This window comes from Biomphalaria glabrata, chromosome 6 (assembly GCF_947242115.1).
Source record: "Biomphalaria glabrata chromosome 6, xgBioGlab47.1, whole genome shotgun sequence".
NCBI lineage: Eukaryota > Metazoa > Mollusca > Gastropoda > Planorbidae > Biomphalaria > Biomphalaria glabrata.
In genome coordinates this window covers 22268665-22291069 of record NC_074716.1, presented here as the reverse complement: position 1 = coordinate 22291069, position 22405 = coordinate 22268665, and the positions used below count along the sequence as shown (strand labels likewise).

At 36.8% G+C, this 22405-nt stretch overlaps 1 protein-coding gene across 6 annotated transcripts in view; it reads left to right on the top strand.

Moving 5' to 3' along the window:
- LOC106053533 (snake venom 5'-nucleotidase-like) overlaps positions 1-22405 on the top strand; it is a 42047-nt gene that overhangs the window by 12052 nt on the left and 7590 nt on the right. For 3 of the 6 annotated variants that reach the window (XM_056033662.1, XM_056033660.1, XM_056033664.1), the window contains exons 2-6: positions 11095-11220; positions 15743-15818; positions 17763-17900; positions 20203-20416; positions 21960-22145. In XM_056033662.1, the coding sequence (XP_055889637.1) occupies positions 11111-11220; positions 15743-15818; positions 17763-17900; positions 20203-20416; positions 21960-22145 (724 nt within the window). In that variant the 5' untranslated portion in view covers positions 11095-11110. Of the gene's footprint in view, positions 1-1134; positions 1387-1950; positions 2007-11094; positions 11221-15742; positions 15819-17762; positions 17901-20202; positions 20417-21959; positions 22146-22405 lie in introns of those variants that run through there. The other 3 variants (XM_056033661.1, XM_056033663.1, XM_056033665.1) reach the window with 3 other exon arrangements.

Here is a 22405-nt window from a genome sequence, read left to right as displayed (position 1 = left end):
AGTGCCAGCTGGTTGTCCTCCACTCTGTTAGTGCCATAGTCCACCACTCAGCTAGTGCCAGCTGGTTGTCCTCCACTCTGTTAGTGCCATAGTCCACCACTCTGTTAGTGTCATAGTCCACCAATCAGCTAGTGCCAGCTGGTTGTCCTCCACTCTGTTAGTGTCAGCTGGTTGTCCTCCACTCTGTTAGTGTCATAGTCCACCACTCTGTTAGTGCCATAGTCCACCACTCAGCTAGTGTCAGCTGGTTGTCCTCCACTCTGTTAGTGTCAGCTGGTTGTCCTCCACTCTGTTAGTGTCATAGTCCACCACTCTGTTAGTGCCGTAGTCCACCACTCAGCTAGTGTCATCTGGTTGTCCTCCACTCTGTTAGTGCCATAGTCCACCACTCTGTTAGTGCCATAGTCCACCACTCAGCTAGTGCCAGCTGGTTGTCCTCCACTCTGTTAGTGCCATAGTCCACCACTCAGCTAGTGCCAGCTGGTTGTCCTCCACTCTGTTAGTGCCATAGTCCACCACTCTGTTAGTGCCATAGTCCACCACTCAGCTAGTGCCAGCTGGTTATCCTCCACTCTGTTAGTGCCATAGTCCACCACTCAGCTAGTTCCAGCTGGTTGTCCTCCACTCTGTTAGTGCCATAGTCCACCACTCTGTTAGTGCCATAGTCCACCACTCAGCTAGTGCCAGCTGGTTGTCCTCCACTCTGTTAGTGCCATAGTCCACCACTCTGTTAGTGTCAGCTGGTTGTTCTCCACTCTGTTAGTGTCATAGTCCACCCCTCTGTTAGTGCCATAGTCCACAACTCTGTTAGTGTCAGCTGGTTGTCCTCCACTCTGTTAGTGCCATAGTCCACCACTCTGTTAGTGTCAGCTGGTTGTCCACCACTCAGTTAGTGCCATAGTCAACCACTCAGTGCCATAGTCCACCACTCTGTTAGTGTCAGCTGGTTGTCCTCCACTCTGTTAGTGCCATAGTCCACCACTCAGTTAGTGCCATAGTCAACCACTCAGTGCCATAGTCCACCACTCTGTTAGTGTCAGCTGGTAGTCCACCATTCAGCTAGTGCCAGCTGGTAGTCCACCACTAAGTGTCATAGTCCACCAGGTCACGTGGAGTAAGGCAACTTATTGTGAGAAACATTTGTTCACAGTGTACTTAATATTACCTTTCTCCGCCTAGCCACCCGGGACAAACTAACAATTGTATTCTATCCCTGTTACCATAGCCTGTAAATAGATGTTGAACTTACAACAAGAGTTCAGACCCTTGTCAAAGAAATAAATATAATAATAAGATTATGCAGAGAAAATAACGCGCACTTGTTGTGCATCCTGTTTGTTTTGTATTCAGTAAATGGTTGCTTCTTGGATTAGAGTTGATACTGAGGTAGGCAACTTATACTGTTGGTAATTATTCAATGAATTTCTTGTAGTTGATGAATGAAAGGTTTTATTTTGTTTTTCTTACTCTTAAAAACTTATAGTTTGAGCCATAGTGTCAACTATTTAAAGCGTAAAACAGTGTCAATTGAGTGAAAAAGTTATTTCTCATTATGGCTTTTGACTGATCGGTTCACAGAGTGTGCAAGATCTAATTGAATAAGAGAAATCTTTCATGAAAATAGTTTTAAATACCTACTCTCTTTATGATTATAAAACTTGATTTCAGAGATAAAATGTCGACTTGAAAGTCGCCTGGATAAAATAGAAAAGAGCGGGGTGGCCAAACTGTGGTACGTGCGCTCTCAGTAGAGCATTGCACGTTTACAAGTGGCGCACCCCAGAGATAATAAAAGATTGTTTGCTCATAAAATTATAAGTCTTTCTCCGACAGTGAAATCGCTAAACCATATCTCAAAATTTAGCGAAATGTGTCGGTGATAAAAGTATTGAAAGAAAGGAAAATTGTTCTCTGAATACACACACACACACACACACAACTACAAAGCGAGGAACATCCTCGTGGTGTGCCTGTGTTCAGGAATGGAATGTTGCTTTCGTATAAGTGTAAGGAAGTGCTAAGTCTCATTGAAGTTTGTTTGATTTCTTCAGTATGTTTGTGAAATTATTTGTTAGTTTTGTTAATTACAAATATTTGTGAAATTATTTGTCAGTTTTGTTTATTGAGAATGTTTGTGAAATTATTTGTTAGTTTTCTTTATTGAGAATGTTTGTGAAATTATTTGTTAGTTTTGCTTATTGAGAATGTTTGTGAAATTATTTGTTAGTTTTGTTTATTGAGAATGTTTGTGAAATTATTTGTTAGTTTTGTTTATTGAGAATGTTTGTGAAATTATTTGTTAGTTTTGTTTATTGAGGATGTTTGTGAAATTATTTGTTAGTTTTGTTTATTGAGAATGTTTGTGAAATTATTTGTTAGTTTTGTTTATTGAGAATGTTTGTGAAATTATTTGTTAGTTTTGTTTATTAGGAATGTTTGTGAAATTATTTGTTAGTTTTGTTTATTGAGAATGTTTGTGAAATTATTTGTTAGTTTTGTTTATTGAGAATGTTTGTGAAATTATTTGTTAGTTTTGTTTATTGAGGATGTTCGTGAAATTATTTGTAGTAATAGGCCTAACTCCTAACAATTATCATATTATACTATTATTAGTTCATTTAGAAATAATCATTCCATATTATATTCTTTAAAATCCCTTCCTCTACAAAAGGTATATCTGCCAACACTATCGTGTGTATAAATAAATATACATATATATATACAACTTACCATAAGTACATATTATAATACTTTGAAGGGACAAAAAGGCGGTAAAAGTTTGTATGACGCATACGAAAACAAATGTGTGCATGTGAAAAAAGTTTTTATAGACTTGTTTTTCGTTGTCTATGCCAGAAAATGTGTTTAGTTTCTTCAGCAGACACTTGTGCTCAACTTTCTCTGGCTAATCTGCAGTCTGGGTACCATTGGACATAAAGCGGAAGCAGTTGCGCAACAAAAGGAACTTGTTTTTCAAGATTCCATGACTGACGTCATTTACCCGATGGCAACTTTTATTTGAAAAACATTCATTGAACTTTTTATTCATAGCCACAACTTTTTCCTCAACTAGAAGCAAAGTTTAGGCAACATGGTGGATTTAAGATTCTTTATCTGTTATTTTGTAAACCCCTTCCTTGAACTTTTTTTTATTTTCGCGAAGATAGAGCATTTGTTTTTAAACTAACTAAAATTTTATTTTCGAGTGTAATGATCTGACGAGCTTCTTAGACGTTAAGAAATAAAGATTATTACAACTTTGTCCATATGCTGGGACAATTTCGTACAAGTACCTGGTACTCCTTCCTTAGTGCCATTACATCATGGAATGGGTTGCCTGAATCAGCCAGGAAAACTAACGACTTAGCAGAGTTTAAGTCACTGATTAACATGCATGTCTAGATTGACCCATGAAACGCGTAGGACATAAGTATCTTCTCTTTTGAAGCTACATCTGTAGTTTAGTAGATAAGATTAAACAGTAGATCAGAGAATAACCTTTATCAGGACATCAGCCAATCAGCTCAACTAGGCTCTCTAGAACGTGTCGAGCTAACTAAATATCGCTCCTGCTCAACACGTTCTTGTGAAATGTTCAGCGTCAGTTCTTACCGGCCTCTGTGTGTTGTCACTTTTCAATTATATATTCCCACGTAGGCAGCTATCTCTAATCATTTGGTGCACGATAACAAGGGCAGAAATGTGTCAACCTTGAATGTTTATGCGACCTTTATGAATGAAAACATCTGGAGTAGTCTACCTTTGAAAGAAAAAAAAACACATTTGCGCTGTTTATGTTTGGGTCGAGAGAAGGGAAGAGTCCTCCCAGTGATTCACTTACGTAAGGGCAAGACTGCCACAGACATTGATGAGGAACTTAGCAGAGCAATACTTTTCTGATGTTATCATAAACATGTTGTTATTATGTTGTTATTATGTTGTTTCTATGTTGTTTCTATGTTGTTTCATTTAACTCTGACAAAAACAAGAAAGAAACAAGAAAAATATAAAGAGTATAATACTTTAAAAAAAAAGGTTATCTATGGGGAAAAACTACACATCTACAGACATTTTCAATACTGTAAGATTTATTTCCCCTTTTCAATATCAAGCAAAATTAATTATTTACTACTATAATTAAACTACTTAGTTTTTGATTGATTCATGTTTTATTAGGGACAGTGAATAATTGAGCAAAGTTTCAACATCCGAGACTGGGAAGTGGGAGAACTAATGTGTTCAACATTTGTACCAGACAGACACGAAACGTTGGATAGAAGCTTTGTCAATACACTTTGATTTACAGCCCAGATTTGTATTTGTTAAAACGTTTTTGTTGTTCGTCATTACTTATGACTTCATGTGTGTGTGTGTGTGTGTGACAAAGATCTCTTGTGACGTAGTTCACTGCTACGATCAACTTTAGACACAAACATTTGGACAGATTTCAAAACTGTGTTGTTCATGAGCCAGCAGGTTTGTCTTGCTTGTTCAAGATGTAGGTATAGCTCTTTAGTGAGAGAAAACTTGGATTTAGTCACGTTTAACATACGAGAACCTGTTCCAGGGCTAAAATAGTTGAGATTAGAGAGAGACTGTAGGGGAAACGGGGAGCGAAAATAAAGAGGGAATGGGGGCGAGAAGAGATAGAGAAAGAGGAGAGAAACTGAGAATGTACTGGAGAGATAGAGAGCGAGAGACAAAGATAAATGTATCTTTCAATTGTGTCCCTGTAATCTGGACTCTATATGAGATGCAATTTTCAAATGTTTCATAAAACTCCAACAATTTCGTTTCTATATAATGGTTATTAGGCCTAAATCTCAATGTAAAATTCTGTGTTTATATTGTTGAGATTTTAAACTTAACCGGTACATGTATAATTACGAGTTTCCGTTACATAAGTTAATATAATATACTTATGAAAAATAAAAGTACCCTTCTTTTCTAAAGGTTTTAATCCAAGGCAAAAGCTCAAACACACATATTTATTTAGACATCTTTTTTTTTTATTTATTTATTGTGCAATAACAATTATGTAAGAAACATCTTCTTTATTACTGGTTTTATAATGGAGAAATATCTCTACAATATTCAAAGAATTAGATCGAACCGTTCGGAGGCATACAGTCGGATGATGAATAGCTAGGTCTAGATAAGTCAAAGTAGTCTAATACTAGAATTAACGGGCCCAAAATATGAGTTGCGAGTATGTGTCGGGGGGCATGGGCGTAGCTGGGATTTTTTTTCTGGGGGTAGGTGTTGGGGGGATCTTTTATCCCCTCCCCGCCGCCTTATATTTATTTATTATGTGTGTGTGTATGTGTGTGTGTGTGTGATCTCTTAAATCTCTTTTGGTAAACTTCAAAAGTCCCTGAGGACTGGCAAGAAGGAGTGATTGTAAAGCTTCCATAAAAGGGCAACTTGGCAGACTGCAACAACTGGAGGGGTATTACTCTCCTCTCTGTCCAGGGCAAAGTTTTCAGCACTGTTTTGTTGAGACGGCTTCAACAGAGAAGAACAAGCAGGTTTCCGAAGAGGCAGATCATGTACAGAGCAGATCTTCGTTCTACGAAGTATCATAGAACAAAGTCTTGAGTACCAACAACGGCTAACGATCAGTTTCGTAGACTTTAAAAAAGCGTTTGATAGTGTCCACCGAGAATCACTATGGAAAATAGCTAGAGAATACGGCATCCCAGAAAAATTCGTCCAGATCCTACGACACCTAAACAGTCAGTCTAGTTGTTGCATTAAAACAGAAGAGGGAACAACAGAGTTTTTTACAATCGAGACAGGTGTGAGACAGGGGTGCATCTTATCTCCCTTCCTTTTCCTCCTAGCCATCGACTACATAATGAGGAGAGCAATGAACCAGACTGCCTTTGGTATTCCATGGCGTGAACAAAACCGAATGACGGACTTGGACTTTGCTGATGACGTTGCACTACTCGGGGCTACAAATAAATACATACAAAAAATGACGGAGAGCATAGACAGAGAGGCACCAAAATTGGCTTCTGCATACACTTGGATAAGACTAAAATTTTGCGAGTGGGATATAAGGCAAAGGGTGCCCCCGTCAGACTTGGCGAGTCAAAGCTTGAAGAGTTGGACAAGTTCACGTACCTTGGCAGCATCATAACAAATGATGGAGATGCCTACCATGATGTAGCGTGCCAAATAGGAAAGGCAGGGAGCATTTTCCAAAGGCTGCAGCCTATTAGGACTAGCCAAGCTATTTGACTCGAGACAAAATACACCTTCTCAACACAATCGTCATCACAACAGCAACATATGCAAGTGAGACATAAAAGTCGTCTGTCAAAATTGAGAAAAGACTAAATGTGGTTCAACAAAAATGGCTGAGACGGATTTTGGGAGTCAGTTACACAGATCGGGTCTCAAACAAGGAAATCCTTTGCCGAACTGGGAGTCGAACACTAAGTGAGGTTGTGACAGAGCGTCGCATGAGGTTTGCGGGACATATTCTAAGACAAAATGAACTACGCATACCAAGAGTTGCGATGACATGGAGGCCAATACGAGGAAAGTGCAAACACTTTATTAATGGAGCCCAGCGACTGTTACAAATGTGTAACCTCTCTTGGCTACGCTCATGGAATTTGGTGACTGTAGTTTGCTTTAGATTTGATACCAAAAAGGGAAGTTTTACCGTCAAAACCAAATCTGTTGTCGGGTTTTAAACTCAGAAATCTCTAGAGGATTGTTTTTAAACAAACTTAAAACCCGGCCCCTTAGCTAAGCTCGTAGAATTTGCTTTAGAATAATATTGAAAAGTTTTTTTTAACCTCAGAGCTATCTGTAGGGGGGGGGGTTAAACTCAAAACACCATCTGGAGGGGGTTTAAAACTTAAAGCCCTCGGGAGGAGGTTAAACTCTTGGCTACGCTCATAGAATTTTTTTTACTGTTGTTTGCTTTATTTTATATTGATGAGGTGTTTTTAGCTTCAAACCCCGCTGAATGGGGTTTTAAACTCAAAACACTTTGGAAGTGGTTTTTTAAGCCCTCTGAAGGGTTTGTAAATACAAATAACCTCTTGGATACGCTCATAGTATCAGGTGACTGTTGTATATATTAGTTTTAATTTGAAGATGGGGTTTTATCATACAAAAAAAAATCAAAATCCCCCTTGGCTACGCTCATGGAATTTGATGACTGTCGTTTGTATTATTTTTTTTGTTTTATAGAAGAGGGGGGTTTTAACCTTAAAACCCCTTTGGCTGCGCTGGGGCAAATGATGGTTAAACATTAAAATTTCACCAAAAATAACCAAAATCAAAGCAAAAATCAGTCATAAAATTTCATTGGGGGGGGGGGGGGGGTTAGCCACAAACCTCCACCCCCTCCACCCCCAGGCTACGTCCTTGGTCGGGGCTGCATTATGAAGCGGGTCTATCCAAATCAAGTCAAAAGTCGATGTCGGAGAAATTATGATGCGTAGGTTTAAAAAACAAAAACAACATGGCGGTTCCAGAGAGCGAGACAGAGAAAAAGGAGATAGCGAGTTGTAACACTAATGGGCTTTGTTGCTGCACACAAAATTATATATGTGTCAGACGCGAATAGCTCAAATTTTCAGTAAAAGAAATTAGAAAAGTCATTTCTCTATAAAAGAAGTTACGAAAGCTATATAATATAAAACCACAGACCTATATATACTACAATAAATTTAGGTATTTGTGCTCTATTTATGATTTATTTAGGTAGGTGCTGTTTTATTATTACAAACCAAGTATCAGAGTTTAGAAAAACCCAGGTTCGTTTCTTGTGTAACGCAATTCGCTAACACAGTATAGATCTAAATTACATATCTATATTAGAATAATTAAATCTATATATAAAAATCTAATACAATAGATATAGACTGTATGAAAGCGTTGGTAATATTATAATATTATACACCTGTGTATTATGCCTTAGGCAACAAAGATGCATCATGGCACTGTGTACCGTGTCGGTTACCTCAGTTTACATCAGGACTGTTTGATTCCTTTGATGCAGACACTTCTAACCCATACAACATCCTAAACACCATCCCAAACCAAACTCACCAACCACTAGCCAGATCCACTCCTGTTAAACCTAAATCTACTAAAATTAATAAAACAGCCTCACTAAACAAACCTACTAAAGAAGTAACACCAAAATACCTTAATAAATTTTCAAAGCATTAGGAACAAAACAGCAGACTTAGAAATTTTATTAGAATGTGAGAAACCAGACATAATTGCAGGAACAGAAACTTGGCTACATCCTGAAATTTATAATGCAGAAATTTTCAATAGTAATTATGAAATTTTTAGAAAAGATAGGGCTGATAATCATGGAGGAGTTCTTTTAGCAATAAAAAACACTCTTATAGCAGAAGAAATTACCTTACCTAACTCAAAAAGTATAGAATCAACATTTTGTAAAATTAATACCACCTCAACATCCCTAATAATAGGCAGCGTTTACAGATCACCAAATTCTAGTTTAGAATACATGCAGGAACTATGTAATCAGATTACTACACTTAAAGAGACAAATAAAAATGTAGTTTTTTGGATTATGGGTGATTTCAACCTACCTGATATAAATTGGAAAACACTAACCATAGATAAACACCAAAACCTTAAGGACATAAATGAGCTTTTCATAGAAACTTTACACAACCTAAGTTTAGATCAAATCATTAAAAAGCCAACTAGATTAAACAACACATTAGATCTCTTCTTAACCAACAGACCTGGATTAGTAGTTGATTATGATATTATCCCTGGTCTATCAGACCATGAGATCATAAAAATACACAGTCAGATAAAAGATGTAGCCAATACAAAACCCAAAAGAAAAATCTTACTCTGGAATAAATGTAACCTAACACAACTACACCAAGCTGCATTAAACTTTCAACAAACATTCTTATTAGAAAAAGACATTAACCAACCAGTCGATGACCTCTGGAATTTCATTAAAAACCATCTTAAAAGCATTATAGAAAATCATATACCAACTAAATACACATCAAACAAAATAAATAAATGCTGGTTTAATAATAGACTAAAGAAGCTTTGTAAACAGAAGGAAAAACTATATAGAAAATTTAAAGAAACTAATGCAGAAAGAGTTTACAAAAAGTATATAAAAATTAAACACTTAACCCAAAAAGTAAGCAGACAGCTGCAGAGTGAATACATAAACAATGTAATATCTAAAGATAACAACAAAAACCTATGGTCATACATTAAGTCTAAGAAAATGGAAACAACAGGCATAGCGCCATTAAAAGATGAACATAACATAATACATAATGATAATGAAACTAAAGCAAACATCCTAAACAAATACTTTGCATCAGCATTCTCAACCCCAGGAGACAAAGACATATTACTGAATTTGAACCAAGTAGACAACATAGAAGATATAGTAGTACAAGAAAATGGAATTCAAAAACTATTAGCCAACACCAAACCAAATAAAGCGTCTGGACCTAATGGTATTCCAGCTAGATTACTCAAAGAACTAAGCAATGAGCTAGCCCCAGTGTTCAAAATACTCTTTCAGGCTTCACTTAACCAGGGCAGAGTACCAAAGGACTGGAAAGAAGCTAATGTCACCCCCCCCCCCCATTTAAAAAAGGAGAAAATTCTGACCCAGGAAACTACAGACCAGTATCACTTACCAGCATCACATGTAAAATCCTAGAACACATAATATGTAGCAACATCATAAAGCACTTAGACAAACCATACCAACATGGCTTTAGGAAATATAGATAATGTGAAACACAATTAATAGGACTAATAGATGATTTTTCAAAAGGTTTAGATAATAGTGAACAAATAGATGCTATCTTACTAGATTTTTCTAAGGCTTTTGACAAAGTTCACCACCATAGTTTGCTTAAAAAATTAAGATATTTCGGCATTAATGGTCCACTGCATCAGTGGATTAAAGATTTTCTAATAGGGAGAGAACAAACTGTAATAATAAATGGCTCTAAATCAACACCGATAACAGTAAACTCAGGTGTACCTCAAGGAACAGTCTTGGGTCCACTACTATTTTTAATTTACATAAATGATTTACCAAATTGCATTACTTCAGGAACAAAAGTCAGATTATTTGCAGACAATTGCATAATATATAGAACAATAAAAACAACACAAGACACAGATATTTTACAAAAAGAATTAGATGAATTACAGAAATGGGAATCAAATTGGAGCATGTCTTTCCACCCAGAAAAATGTCAGTTGTTAAGAGTAACAAAAAAACTAAAACAAATTAATTCCACTTATCTTATTCATGGCAAACCAGTAACACAGACTAAAAACGCAAAATACCTAGGTGTTATAATAAATGAAAAACTGTCATGGAATCCACATATTGATTAAACTACAAAAAAATCCAACAAACCATTAGGATTTATTAAAAGAAATTTCTATAAATCAAATAATAACATAAAACTATAAATGCTATTTAACCTTGGTTAGGCCAATAATAGAATATGCATCCTCCGTTTGGGACCCCTCAACTCAAGAAAACATTAAGAAACTGGAACAGACACAAAATAGAGCAATGAGATTCATAATGATGTAACATGGATTTAACTATTTATACTACCCGCCCTAACCCATATAACAAAAAGCGGAAGTACAAATATTAATTCTGGCACTAGCCTATAAAAAATAGAATACATAAAAATAGCTCTAGCCTATAAAAATACACACAAAAAATAGCTCTGGGAGCGCAAGCTCACAAATATAAAGCCTGGGAACAAATCAACGGGCGTAGCTGATGTGTACTACAAGTTATAATATAGAAAAGAAAAGGTTTTATTTATTATTTAGATTATGGCTAAAAAAATACTTTAACTTTTATATTGCTCATAACTGAAAATAACATATTAAATAAAATTATCGGTTACAAATTTGCTCTTGATAAAGCTATTTGTGTCATATATATATATATATATATATATTATATATATATATATATATATATATATATATATATATATATATATATATATATATATATATACATGTCTAAAGGCTTACACCGATTTTGAAAATTTCATTCAGAGTCTAGTTTCGGGTCATGTTCACCGTATTTGTCATTTCCTTGACACTGTCAACAGTAGCGTCAGAGTTTCAACTCACCATCTTACACACAAACGATGTTCACGCCAGGATTGAACAAACTGACAAGTAAGTCAAGGCTTCTTATTTGTATGTAACAAGAACATATTGATTGGGAATTAGAGAACAGCAAAGAATGTATACAATATGACAAAGGGGGGTTTAAAAGATGGCCGTTTTGGGGTGTCTTGTGGGTTTTAGAGTTTGAGAACCCTCACTTGCACAAAATTACATACAGGCACAGCGTTATATATATATATATATATATATATATATATCTATATTATAAAGTAGAATGTGAGGGGTATGTATGTATGTATGTTACTTATAGACATCAAAACCGCTTGACCAATCTTGATAAAACTAGGCAGGAATGTTCCTTGGGTACCAACTTAGACCGTAGTGTATGTATTGTAGCCCTAAAACAAACTTAAGACCCTCAAAAAAAATAAAGTTGTCCGACTCTATTAAAGCTATAGTATTTTATGGATCTAGGCCATGTCTACAATGTTGACATGAGAAAAGATAGAAAGGATTTAGACCTAGATCTAATTTTAAGAAATACACTTTGCGCAGATAGTTTTTTACTTTGACACATGAAAAGACAAAAGAAGATCCATTGATTTCATTATATAATAAAATTAACCTTCAATTTTGTGTTTCAAAAGCATTTTTTACATTAATTAGTTCCTTATATCTGTGACTACAGATTTCCAGACGAACATTCTTTCATTAGACAATACCGTAATGAATCGCGTACTAAAAATTAATTCGTTTAATTGTTTACTTTATAATCCCATCCCTAGATCTAAAACTCTAATTCAACTCTAAGATGATAAAACTTCTCTTCGCACAGATAGTTTTATACTTTAACACATATGTTACGAATGCTGCGAAGCCGAGTTGAGATAGGCCTAGATCTATATTCATTCATGAATCGCGTACTAAAAATTATTTCGTTTAATTGTTCACTTTATAATCCCATTTATTTAACAAAGCTATCGCTCTTTTCGTTTTTAATAGATAAGAATGTATCGACTTCGGGTAAACCCATTTTCGCAAAACTAATTTTATTTTCGTAGCGAAAGAGAAATAACGTGAAAGGATCATTAGCTACGTTTAACATACATCTAAATCCAATCCACTAGATTATTCAAAAGCAAATGTTTTAATTTTAAAAAATGGATTTAAGCCAATTAGCTATTTTGATTTGATAGCTTCATTCACACTATTTTTACATTGACACATTCGCTTTACTTATTACATTATTATTTCGTTTAATTGTTTACAAAACACTCTCAGTGACTATATCGACAGTAATGCGCAAATAAAGACCCGCGGGTCGCGGGTAACATATGTCTAGTATATATATACATATACATATATATATATATATAGTATATATATATATACATAAGGTTTATTGTACAAAGGAAAAGATAAAGGTGGAATACTTTACAGAGTATCAGATCACACTACCTGGCCAGACGGAGGATCAGATCACACTAACTGGCCAGACTGAGGATCAGATCGCACTACCTGACCAGACGGAGGATCAGATCGCACTACCTGGCCAGACGGAGAATCAGATCACACTACCTGGCCAGACGGAGGATCAGATCACACTAACTGGCCAGACTGAGGATCAGATCGCACTACCTGGCCAGACGGAGGATCAGATCACACTACCTGGCCAGACGGAGGATCAGATCACACTACCTGGCCAGACGGAGGATCAGATCACACTACCTGGCCAGACGGAGGATCAGATCACACTACCTGGCCAGACGGAGGATCAGATCACACTAACTGGCCAGACTGAGGATCAGATCACACTACCTGGCCAGACGGAGGATCAGATCACACTACCTGGCCAGACGGAGAATCAGATCACACTACCTGGCCAGACGGAGGATCAGATCACACTACCTGGCCAGACTGAGGATCAGATCACACTACCTGGCCAGACGGAAGATCAGATCACACTACCTGGCCAGAAGGAAGATCAGATCACACTACCTGGCCAGACGGAGGATCAGATCACACTACCTGGCCAGACGGAAGATCAGATCACACTACCTTGTTGATGTCTAAGAGCTGAGCCGAAGGCTCTTCGAGCTCTAAGTTTGAAAAAAAACCTGTTTGGTCGTCCAGCCGAACAGTAAAAAAAAACAAACCTGTGGGAACACAGTTCTGTTTGAGAGGGACCCGAGTCAATGCCTATGTAAAACATTGCTGTTTCCAATGCCTTTGGCCCCGACGCATGCTTGGCTGCACATGGCCGAAGGCCGAGGGCACCGGGAGCCACCGTCATTTTCCTTCGTTGTACCAAGCTAGCTGTGTGGGAACCGCCATTGATGTAACGGTCCCTTTGAGGAACAGCGCATGGATGTGGGACGTGTTCGTGGGGACTTTTTTACAACCCCGCCCGTGCTATGGGTTGACTCTCGTCTACCCGTGGGCATCCCCACGGGAGTCATGTTTTGCTACCCATTTCGCCTAGCCACTTCCTCTTATGGCCGTTTCCACGCGGGCGCCACGATGAGGCAGGGCAACGTGCCCGCGGATCACACTACCTGGCCAGACGGAAGATCAGATCACACTACCTGGCCAGACTGAGGATCAGATCACACTACCTGGCCAGACGGAGGATCAGATCACACTAACTGGCCAAACTGAGGATCAGATCGCACTACCTGACCAGACTGCCTTAGACTTTTTGGAATCTGAAAGATGAATGAGAATGGCCAAAGACTGTTTGAATTCTATTTTTGGTTGCTCTGCATTACTACTTCAGGAAAAACAAACACACTCCTCCGATTTGTTCGTGAATTCGATGCCAAGATCATGATTGGTTGTGCTTGAGATATTCAGGCGAGGTTTTCGTTTTCCCTTTGGTGTGTAGATATTAGTGGGCAGAACTCTTATCCGGCATGGAGGCATTCTAGGTCTGTGCAGCAACTGGACTCGATTCTGACACGGAAGAAAGAGCGACATTGGCAACAGACTGCAAACACGTAGCTATCAAAAAGCGCAGAAGGTCATACTGATCTCTCAATAGTTTCCTGCCGGATAAGATTTCTGGAGGAATCTTTTTAAAACTTGTCAGTGACTGATGTGAAGAAAGGTTGGGTGTTTATTTTTAATGCAATGTACCAAACATCATCACTGGTCTTTGGGAATGCAATAAAGAAAAACAAGGACTGGTATGAAGCAAGTCTGCCAGAAAACATGGCAGAACTCTACCCGATCGAAAATGCCTTCTGGCCAACTGCTTTGTCAAACTTCCCAACACTTCCAGTTTGGAATAATACGCCCTCGGTAAAGGAACTGAGTGCAGCCAGTGACAAGTTTGCACACGGAAAATCACTTGGTATTACTCCATAAGCCATCAGGATGGAAAGCCCTCATGAAGCCACTACACGAACTGCTAAGATTGTGTTGGGAATAAAGAAAGGAGCTAAAATATTCAGGGCACTGTATAGTTAGGTAATTCAACCTCTAAGCTATTCTCCATCAAGAGGGAGGTAGAAGCAATGATGTGTTTCGGCTCCAACGCTAATCGTTATCTTCTTTTCAGTTGTACTCGCAAGCGCCTTTAAATCCCTGGAAGATGGTGTTTATACCCACAGTAGATACGATGGAAAGCTTTTATAAACCTAAAAGCCAAAACAAGACGACGGTGTATTTTAATTAGGGAACTGCTGTTCACCGACGATGTAACACTCACCTCTATTCGCAAGAAGGATTGCAAAGGCAGGTAAATGCTTTGGCAGTTGCATGTCAAGACTTTAGTCTTACAGTAAGCCTCACCATTAATGACATTCTGGCTCAAGAAGTCTCAGAAATACAGGAGACAAGTAGAGGGAATCACACCATAACGGTGGTGCAGGATGTTTGCAAGCGACAGCTGAGAACTACATGCATCATTGAAAGTATGTGGGAGGAACGATCGGTTAGCATGGAGACAGAATGTGCCTGCTGGTACAAACCTCGCCGAGAGCTAATGAAATGAAGTGGCCTTTAATAAGAGAATGAGAAAGACAACTGCCCACATGAACTGTTTCAAACTTTGCCTCTCCAAAATCAACTTGATTAGTCAAACTAGATTCTGACACGACTTAAGAAAAGATTAAAACCAGTGATTCATCTGGGCGTGTCCATTGTCTTTCGAGACAGAAGAATTCATATCTGTCATGTTCTGTTTTATCACGTTCTATTAATCATGTTTTACTTAATCATATTTTACTTAATCATGTTCTATTTTAGCGTGTTTGTTCTTTTAATCATGGCTGTTTTTTTTCCTTGTTACAAATTGAAGCTGACATATTAATTGAAGATGTTCTGGTCAATCAAAGAACATCAAGAAACATGTGGAGTTAGATTAAGACTAGACTCTTGGAAATATGCAAAATATTTATTTATTTATATATACCTGTTCTTGAGAACCAACCAGCGATGGAAATCACCCCATGTTTAGGACCAGTTATTGTTGTAAGGTGTAATAAGCAATAGCGACCACCTCAGCTTGATCTAGCCACGGAAAATAGTTTTAATTAACATTGATTAGTCTGATGACTAATTATTTCAGAAACAGTGCACCTTGCACATCAAAGGCGGCAGCCAGTGGGAAATGTTTTGGTGGAGTAGCCAGACTACAAACTAAGGTAACACACAACGTTTAGCTTTCATTCTGTGTGTATAACATTCAATCCTTACATCGCATCATTCAAACTTAAAGAGAGTAAATATTTTGTCAATAAATTTGTTTAGTCTAGATTCACAACAAGATATTGTCATAGCTTATTTTAATCAAATATTTAATCAAATGTAAGTGTAAAAAAACGAATATGAACCATAGATTTAGCGGTTGCCAACAAAAAGTTGGTTTTCCAATAGACCTATTACGAAAACATTAACTTAAATGATTTTCCTGGAATGGAGATCTTGGAACTAGGATTTAATAGAGTTTAGACTTTTTTTTTCGTTCATAGTTCGTGAAATTAAAAATTTATAAATAGAAAGGTTATATAACTTTTAAAAAAAGTGTATATTTGACTAAAATGGCACACAGCCACATAATAAAACTTTTTTTCTATATTTGAAAGCAATATAATAATGATAACCCTGTACGAAGTCATGAAACAGTCAAAAGTAGATTTCTATCGACTAGAGACTAAAAAAAAGACTATAATGAATAGATGCTATCTTACTAGATTTTTCCAAGGCTTTTGACAAAGTTCACCACCATAGTTTGCTTAAAAAAAAGTAAAATATTTCGGCATTAATGGTCCACTGCATCAGTGCGTTAAAGATTTTCTGATAGGGAGAGAACAAACTGTAATAATAAATGGCTCTAAATCAACACCGATAACAGTAAACTCAGGTGTACCTCAAGGAACAGTCTTGGGTCCACTACTATTTTTAATTTACATAAATGATTTACCAAATTGCATTAGTTCAGGAACAAAAGTCAGATTATTTGCAGACGATTGCATAATATATAGAACAATAAAAACAACACAAGACACAGATATTTTACAAAGAGAATTAGATGAATTACAGAAATTAGAATCAAATTGGAGCATGTCTTTCCACCCAGAAAAATGTCAGTTATTAAGAGTAACAAAAAACTAAAACAAATTAATTCCACTTATCTTATTCATGGCAAACCAGTAACACAGACTAAAAACGCAAAATACCTAGGTGTTATAATAAATGAAAAACTGTCATGGAATCCACATATTGATGAAACTATAAAAAAAATCCAACAAAGCATTAGGGTTTATTAAAAGAAATTTCTATAAATCAAATAAGAACATAAAACTAAAATGTTATTTAACCTTGGTTAGGCCAATAATAGAATATGTATCCTCCGTTTGGGACCCCTCAACTCAAGAAAACATTAAGAAACTGGAACAAGCACAAAATAGAACAGTGAGATTCATAACAAACGAATATTTACATTTGACTAGAGTAACACCTTTACCATAATCTTCAAATACAAAAACAAAATTTAATAAAATACTCTGAAAGACACAAAGATAAAGGCACATTCCTCGTCCCATATGCTAGGACAAATTTGTACAAATACTCCTTCTTCCCTAGTGCTATTAGAGCATAGAATGGATTGCCTGAGCTAGCCAGGAAAACCAGTGACTTGGCAGAATTTAAGTCATTGGTTAATATGCATGACTAAATGCATGACGCGTAGGACGTAATCATCTTCTTTTTTGAAGTAACGTCTGTATTATATAAGATAAGATAAGATAAGTTTTTCTTCCACGAATCTTAATTCTAGCAAAGTCAAAGAATGACAATTAGCTCATATTCATGATAACAATACATTTATGTAAATTGTGTTAAGAATATGATGGCTGCCTGGTCGGGATGGCTGCCTGGTCGTGCGGTTTGCGCGCTGGACTGTCGTTCGGATTTATCGACGGTCGAGGGTTCAAACCCTGCCCGCTCCCATCCCCCGTCGTCCTGCGGGAGGTTTGGACTAGGAAGTAAACTATCTTCAACTCTGAAGGAACATCCGAAACATGTCAAACATTTGACAAACAAAAACATGATTATAATTGACAATGAAAGAAATTCCTGTATTTCAGGTCCAAGAAATTCGATCCAAATATCCTAATGTCCTCTTGCTGGACGCTGGGGATCAGTTTCAAGGGACACTTTGGTTTTACAAGTTTGGTGGATTACCTGCTGCTACGTTTATGAACATCATTCGCTATGATGCCATGGTAAAAGGTTCAACTGGTTGAGTAGTAGTATTTGTATGGATACACACAATGTCTATCAGTAGTATTTGTATGGATACACAATGTCTATCAGTAGTATTTGTATGGATACACACAATGTCTATCTCGAGGTGGACGTGAATCCTGGAATGGCTGTGCGGGAAAGGGAGGATAGAATGAAAAGTTATAACTAACTAGTGGTTAGCCTATACACACACTCGTTACACACACAGACACACACACACAAACCTTTATTTGAGCTGAAGATGGGGGGTTGGGGGGCAGAGGCAAAGCGAGAGAAAGACAAAGGGGTGCATCATGCCCCTAGCACTACTCGGGCACCAAAAGGTCTCGAATGTCTCCAAGGCAAACAATATTGTCAACAAATTTAAAAAATCAAGTTCTGGAAAATATATTTTTGATTAATAAATACTGTCACAAATTACTTATTTAGTTTCTTAATCTATTATATAAAGGCCCCCGGTATGACTTTTCTAGTTCTACATGAGACTTCTATTCGGCGCTATTTCTAATGTGATCACCGTGCTAGATCACTATTTGTCAATGGGGATGGAAAACATTATCTGGTTTTCAGCTCAAATAATCTACATCTATTATTATTTAGAAATCTTATTTTAAATTTGGTGAACAGTGTATGAGTGAATTTGTTCTAACATTGATCAAGACAATAATTGGAAGAGATAGACAATATTTACATTTTAGTCTATAATGGATCTATCTTTTTTTTATTCAGTTTGGAATAATGTAATTTTTGTTCCTTTTTTGTGTTCTTCAAAAGATTTAGGGCAGCGTTTTTCAAACCATTGAACACGCCCTCTGAAAGATGGCGCGAGGCGCTAACAGCATGGTGAGGCGCGAAGTCGGACATAAATCTGTTGTATTTTTAGATATACAACAACATTATTACCAATGTTTAGACAATTAAATTATTAAGTCATTTGATCTCCTGGTGCCTTAGATCTCTGAAACGTCATTAACACGATCCAGTCCTGGACGTCTATTTAGTTATTCAACTTGTTAGTTCATAGTTCATAATTCATAGGCCCTACATGCGGAAATACCCGCGGTGACATGTCTGTTAACTTCATGATTGTCTAGACCAAATTTAATTTTAGAAGATAATATTTCGAAAAATTACAACGGTCAAACTAGAGTTTTCCAGTGTGGCCAGTTAGTAATTCTTTTCCCATTGAGGCCAGTTAGCTAGTAATTCTTCTCCCAGTGTGGCCAGTTAACTAGTAATTCTTTCCCCAGTGTGGCCAGTTAACTAGTAATTCTTTTCCCAGTGTGGCCAGTTAACTAGTAATTCTTTTCCCATTGAGGCCACTTAGCTAGTAATTCTTCTCCCAGTGTGGCCAGTTAACTAGTAATTCTTTCCCCAGTGTGGCCAGTTAACTAGTAATTCTTTTCCCAGTGTGGCCAGTTAACTAGTAATTCTTTTCCCAGTGTGGCCAGTTAACTAGTAATTCTTTTCCCAGTGTGGCCAGTTAACTAGTAATTCTTTTCCCAGTGTGGCCAGTCAGCTAGTAATTCTTTTCCCAAAGGTATACATAAACTGTCAACTTTCATGCAAAATCGTTTTTGATATCCGTGTTCATGCAGATTACGAGTTTGCGAGCTGAAAAAAGGAATTGTAAAAATACTTCCACTTTCATATTGACATCTAAAAAAACACAAATACTTAAGGGCCTTATAATTGATTAGCTCACAATGGTAAGGCAAAATATTCATAAAATTAACACTAGATTCCAAATCATGAATAACAATTAATATATAAAAGGTATTGAAATTATTACCAATGACGTCAATAAGCAGAAAGATTTTTGTGGACGCATTGCGTCACGTGGTTTCAGAGGGGTAACAGTAATGATGTACTAAATGATAGAAAGAATGAGAAATGATAGAACTACTATCAGCTTCATAAAGTAGAATTTGATTCTAACAACTATTTTGTTTGTAGTAGCCTACATGTATATTCTCTATACATTCGACATAAGTTTTGTTTATGTGAAAAAATTCAAACTATTTATATTTTTTTGTGTATTTCTTCTAATTTTACCATCAGTGCCCTCATCCATGTTACATATCAGTGTTGATATCTTCTTTGTACATCAGTGTTTTTAACCTCTTTGTACATTTGTGTTACTTTTTTTTTATTTCACATCTGTGTCCGTATTCTCGATGTATATCTGTGTTACTATTCTAATAACATATCTGAATATCTTCTTGTGCTTCATTTATTTAATTCTTGTCATTGTTGTCATCTTTTTTATCTACTACTCAGGCCATTGGTAACCACGAGTTTGACACAAAAGTCGCAGGACTTGTTCCATTCCTCAAAAATGTCACATTTCCAGTTGTATCCAGCAATATGAATCTCAGCAAAACTCCAGCGTTGCAAGGTCTGATTAAACCGTCAACAGTGCTGGAGATAGGCGGCCAGAAAGTTGGGGTTGTTGGATACACGACACCGGAGACTGCATTTATCTCATCTCCTGGTAGGTTAACACTGAATGCAGCAACTACTCTTCAAGTTCTTTAGTGCTAAGTTGTGAGAAGTGAGAGTCTCATCTCCTGGTAGGTTAACACTGAATGCAGCAACTACTCTTCAAGTTCATTAGTGCTGACTAAGTTGTGAGAGGTGAGAGTCTCATCTCCTGGTAGGTTAACACTGAATGCAGCAACTACTCTTCAAGTTCTTTAGTGCTGACTAAGTTGTGAGAGTAACACAAGGGAGAAAACTTGTCTAGATAGAATCGCTCAACTCGTTTCTTTAATTCAGAAAGTTTATAGGAATTCACACAAACACAGACACACATACACACAGACACACATACACACAGACACACATACACACAAACACACATACACACAGACACAGACACACATACACACAGAAACACATACACACAAGCGTTATTTTAAAAGAAATGATCTCGAGCCAGGTGTCATTTTGTTTCCTTGAATGTTCAGAGGAGTTAATAATGTAACTGTTTATCTTCAGGGGAGTTAATAATGTAACTGTTTATCTTCAGAGGAGTTAATAATGTAACTGTTTATCTTCAGAGGAGTTAATAATGTAACTGTTTATCTTCAGAGGAGTTAATAATGTAACTGTTTATCTTCAGAGGAGTTAATAATGTAACTGTTTATCTTCAGAGGAGTTAATAATGTAACTGTTTATCTTCAGAGGAGTTAATAATGTAACTGTTTATCTTCAGAGGAGTTAATAATGTAACTGTTTATCCAATGTAGGAGAGATGATTGATGCTTTCAATTTTGCGCATTCATCAGTCCATAATCCTCACTGCTTAGAAAAATTTTACGGAACAATGTTATACATAAATATGAAATGAAAAACATTTTAGAACTTTTTTCTGGTAGCGAAATAGTCAAGTTTCTGAAAAACTTCGCCTTGACACAAAGTATTGAATGTTGGATCATACAAACAGGCAATGATAATGCCATGAACTAGTCAAGAGTAGTCTTCTTTTTGTCTCTCTACGAACTGGATCCAAAAAGACTTTTCATTTTTGTGTAAAATCGAACAGAGTATCAGTTGAGCATGCTTTAAATAAACCGAAAAAGAATTAGGCTGAAGGGGCTCAAATGTAGGCACAGATTCGTGATGGATAGAACCGAAATTAATTTGATTTCAGTTTGAGTTATTTGCCCAGTAGCCCATCTCTTTTGAACTCACACTCACTCTCTGTCTGTCTGTCTGTCTGTCTGTCTTAAATACGCACACGAATATCATCTTTTTATTTCAAGTTAGTTGATCAACAAAATGTGTAGCCTAGCAACCTTTGAACAAATCAACTGGTCACTGGACTGGACTGGAAAGACAAATTCCAATTTTGCATTTTTCTTACAGTTTCAATCCATGTTTGTTAAGCTCCGTTGATCAACTAGGTAAAATTATAAAACGACTAATTGAGAAAACTTATTTTTTTAAAGCTAGATTAGTTCTAAATATTGCTGATTAGATTGTATTATATCTGTTCATTAAACTCATATAGGCCCTATTTTGTTGACTTGCAGAGACTGTGATATTAACGGATGAAATTAGTGCCATACAAGCGGAAGTAGACAAACTGAAATCGCAGGGCATTGACAAGATCATTGCGCTCGGACACTCGGGCTACGCGATGGACTTAGAGATTGCCAGACGTATCAAAGATGTGGATATCGTCGTTGGAGGCCACACCAATACATTTTTATACAATGGTCAGTTGGAGAAACTTGTAGTTACAAGATACTCATTCAAATTTAGCATGCAGGTGGCAGGCCCTATAGGCCTACATTTTAGAACATCCGAAATAAAGTGTTTATTATATTATTGCTTGAAAAAACGCTTTTATGTGGAGCCATTGGTCAGCCAGAAGGTCAGAATAACATTTCGTCTCGATGTTGTTTTGTTTTAAATCAATGTGTACTGTTATTTGAATAAATCCCTTCAATAGTTACTTTAAGAGTCAATGTAAAAA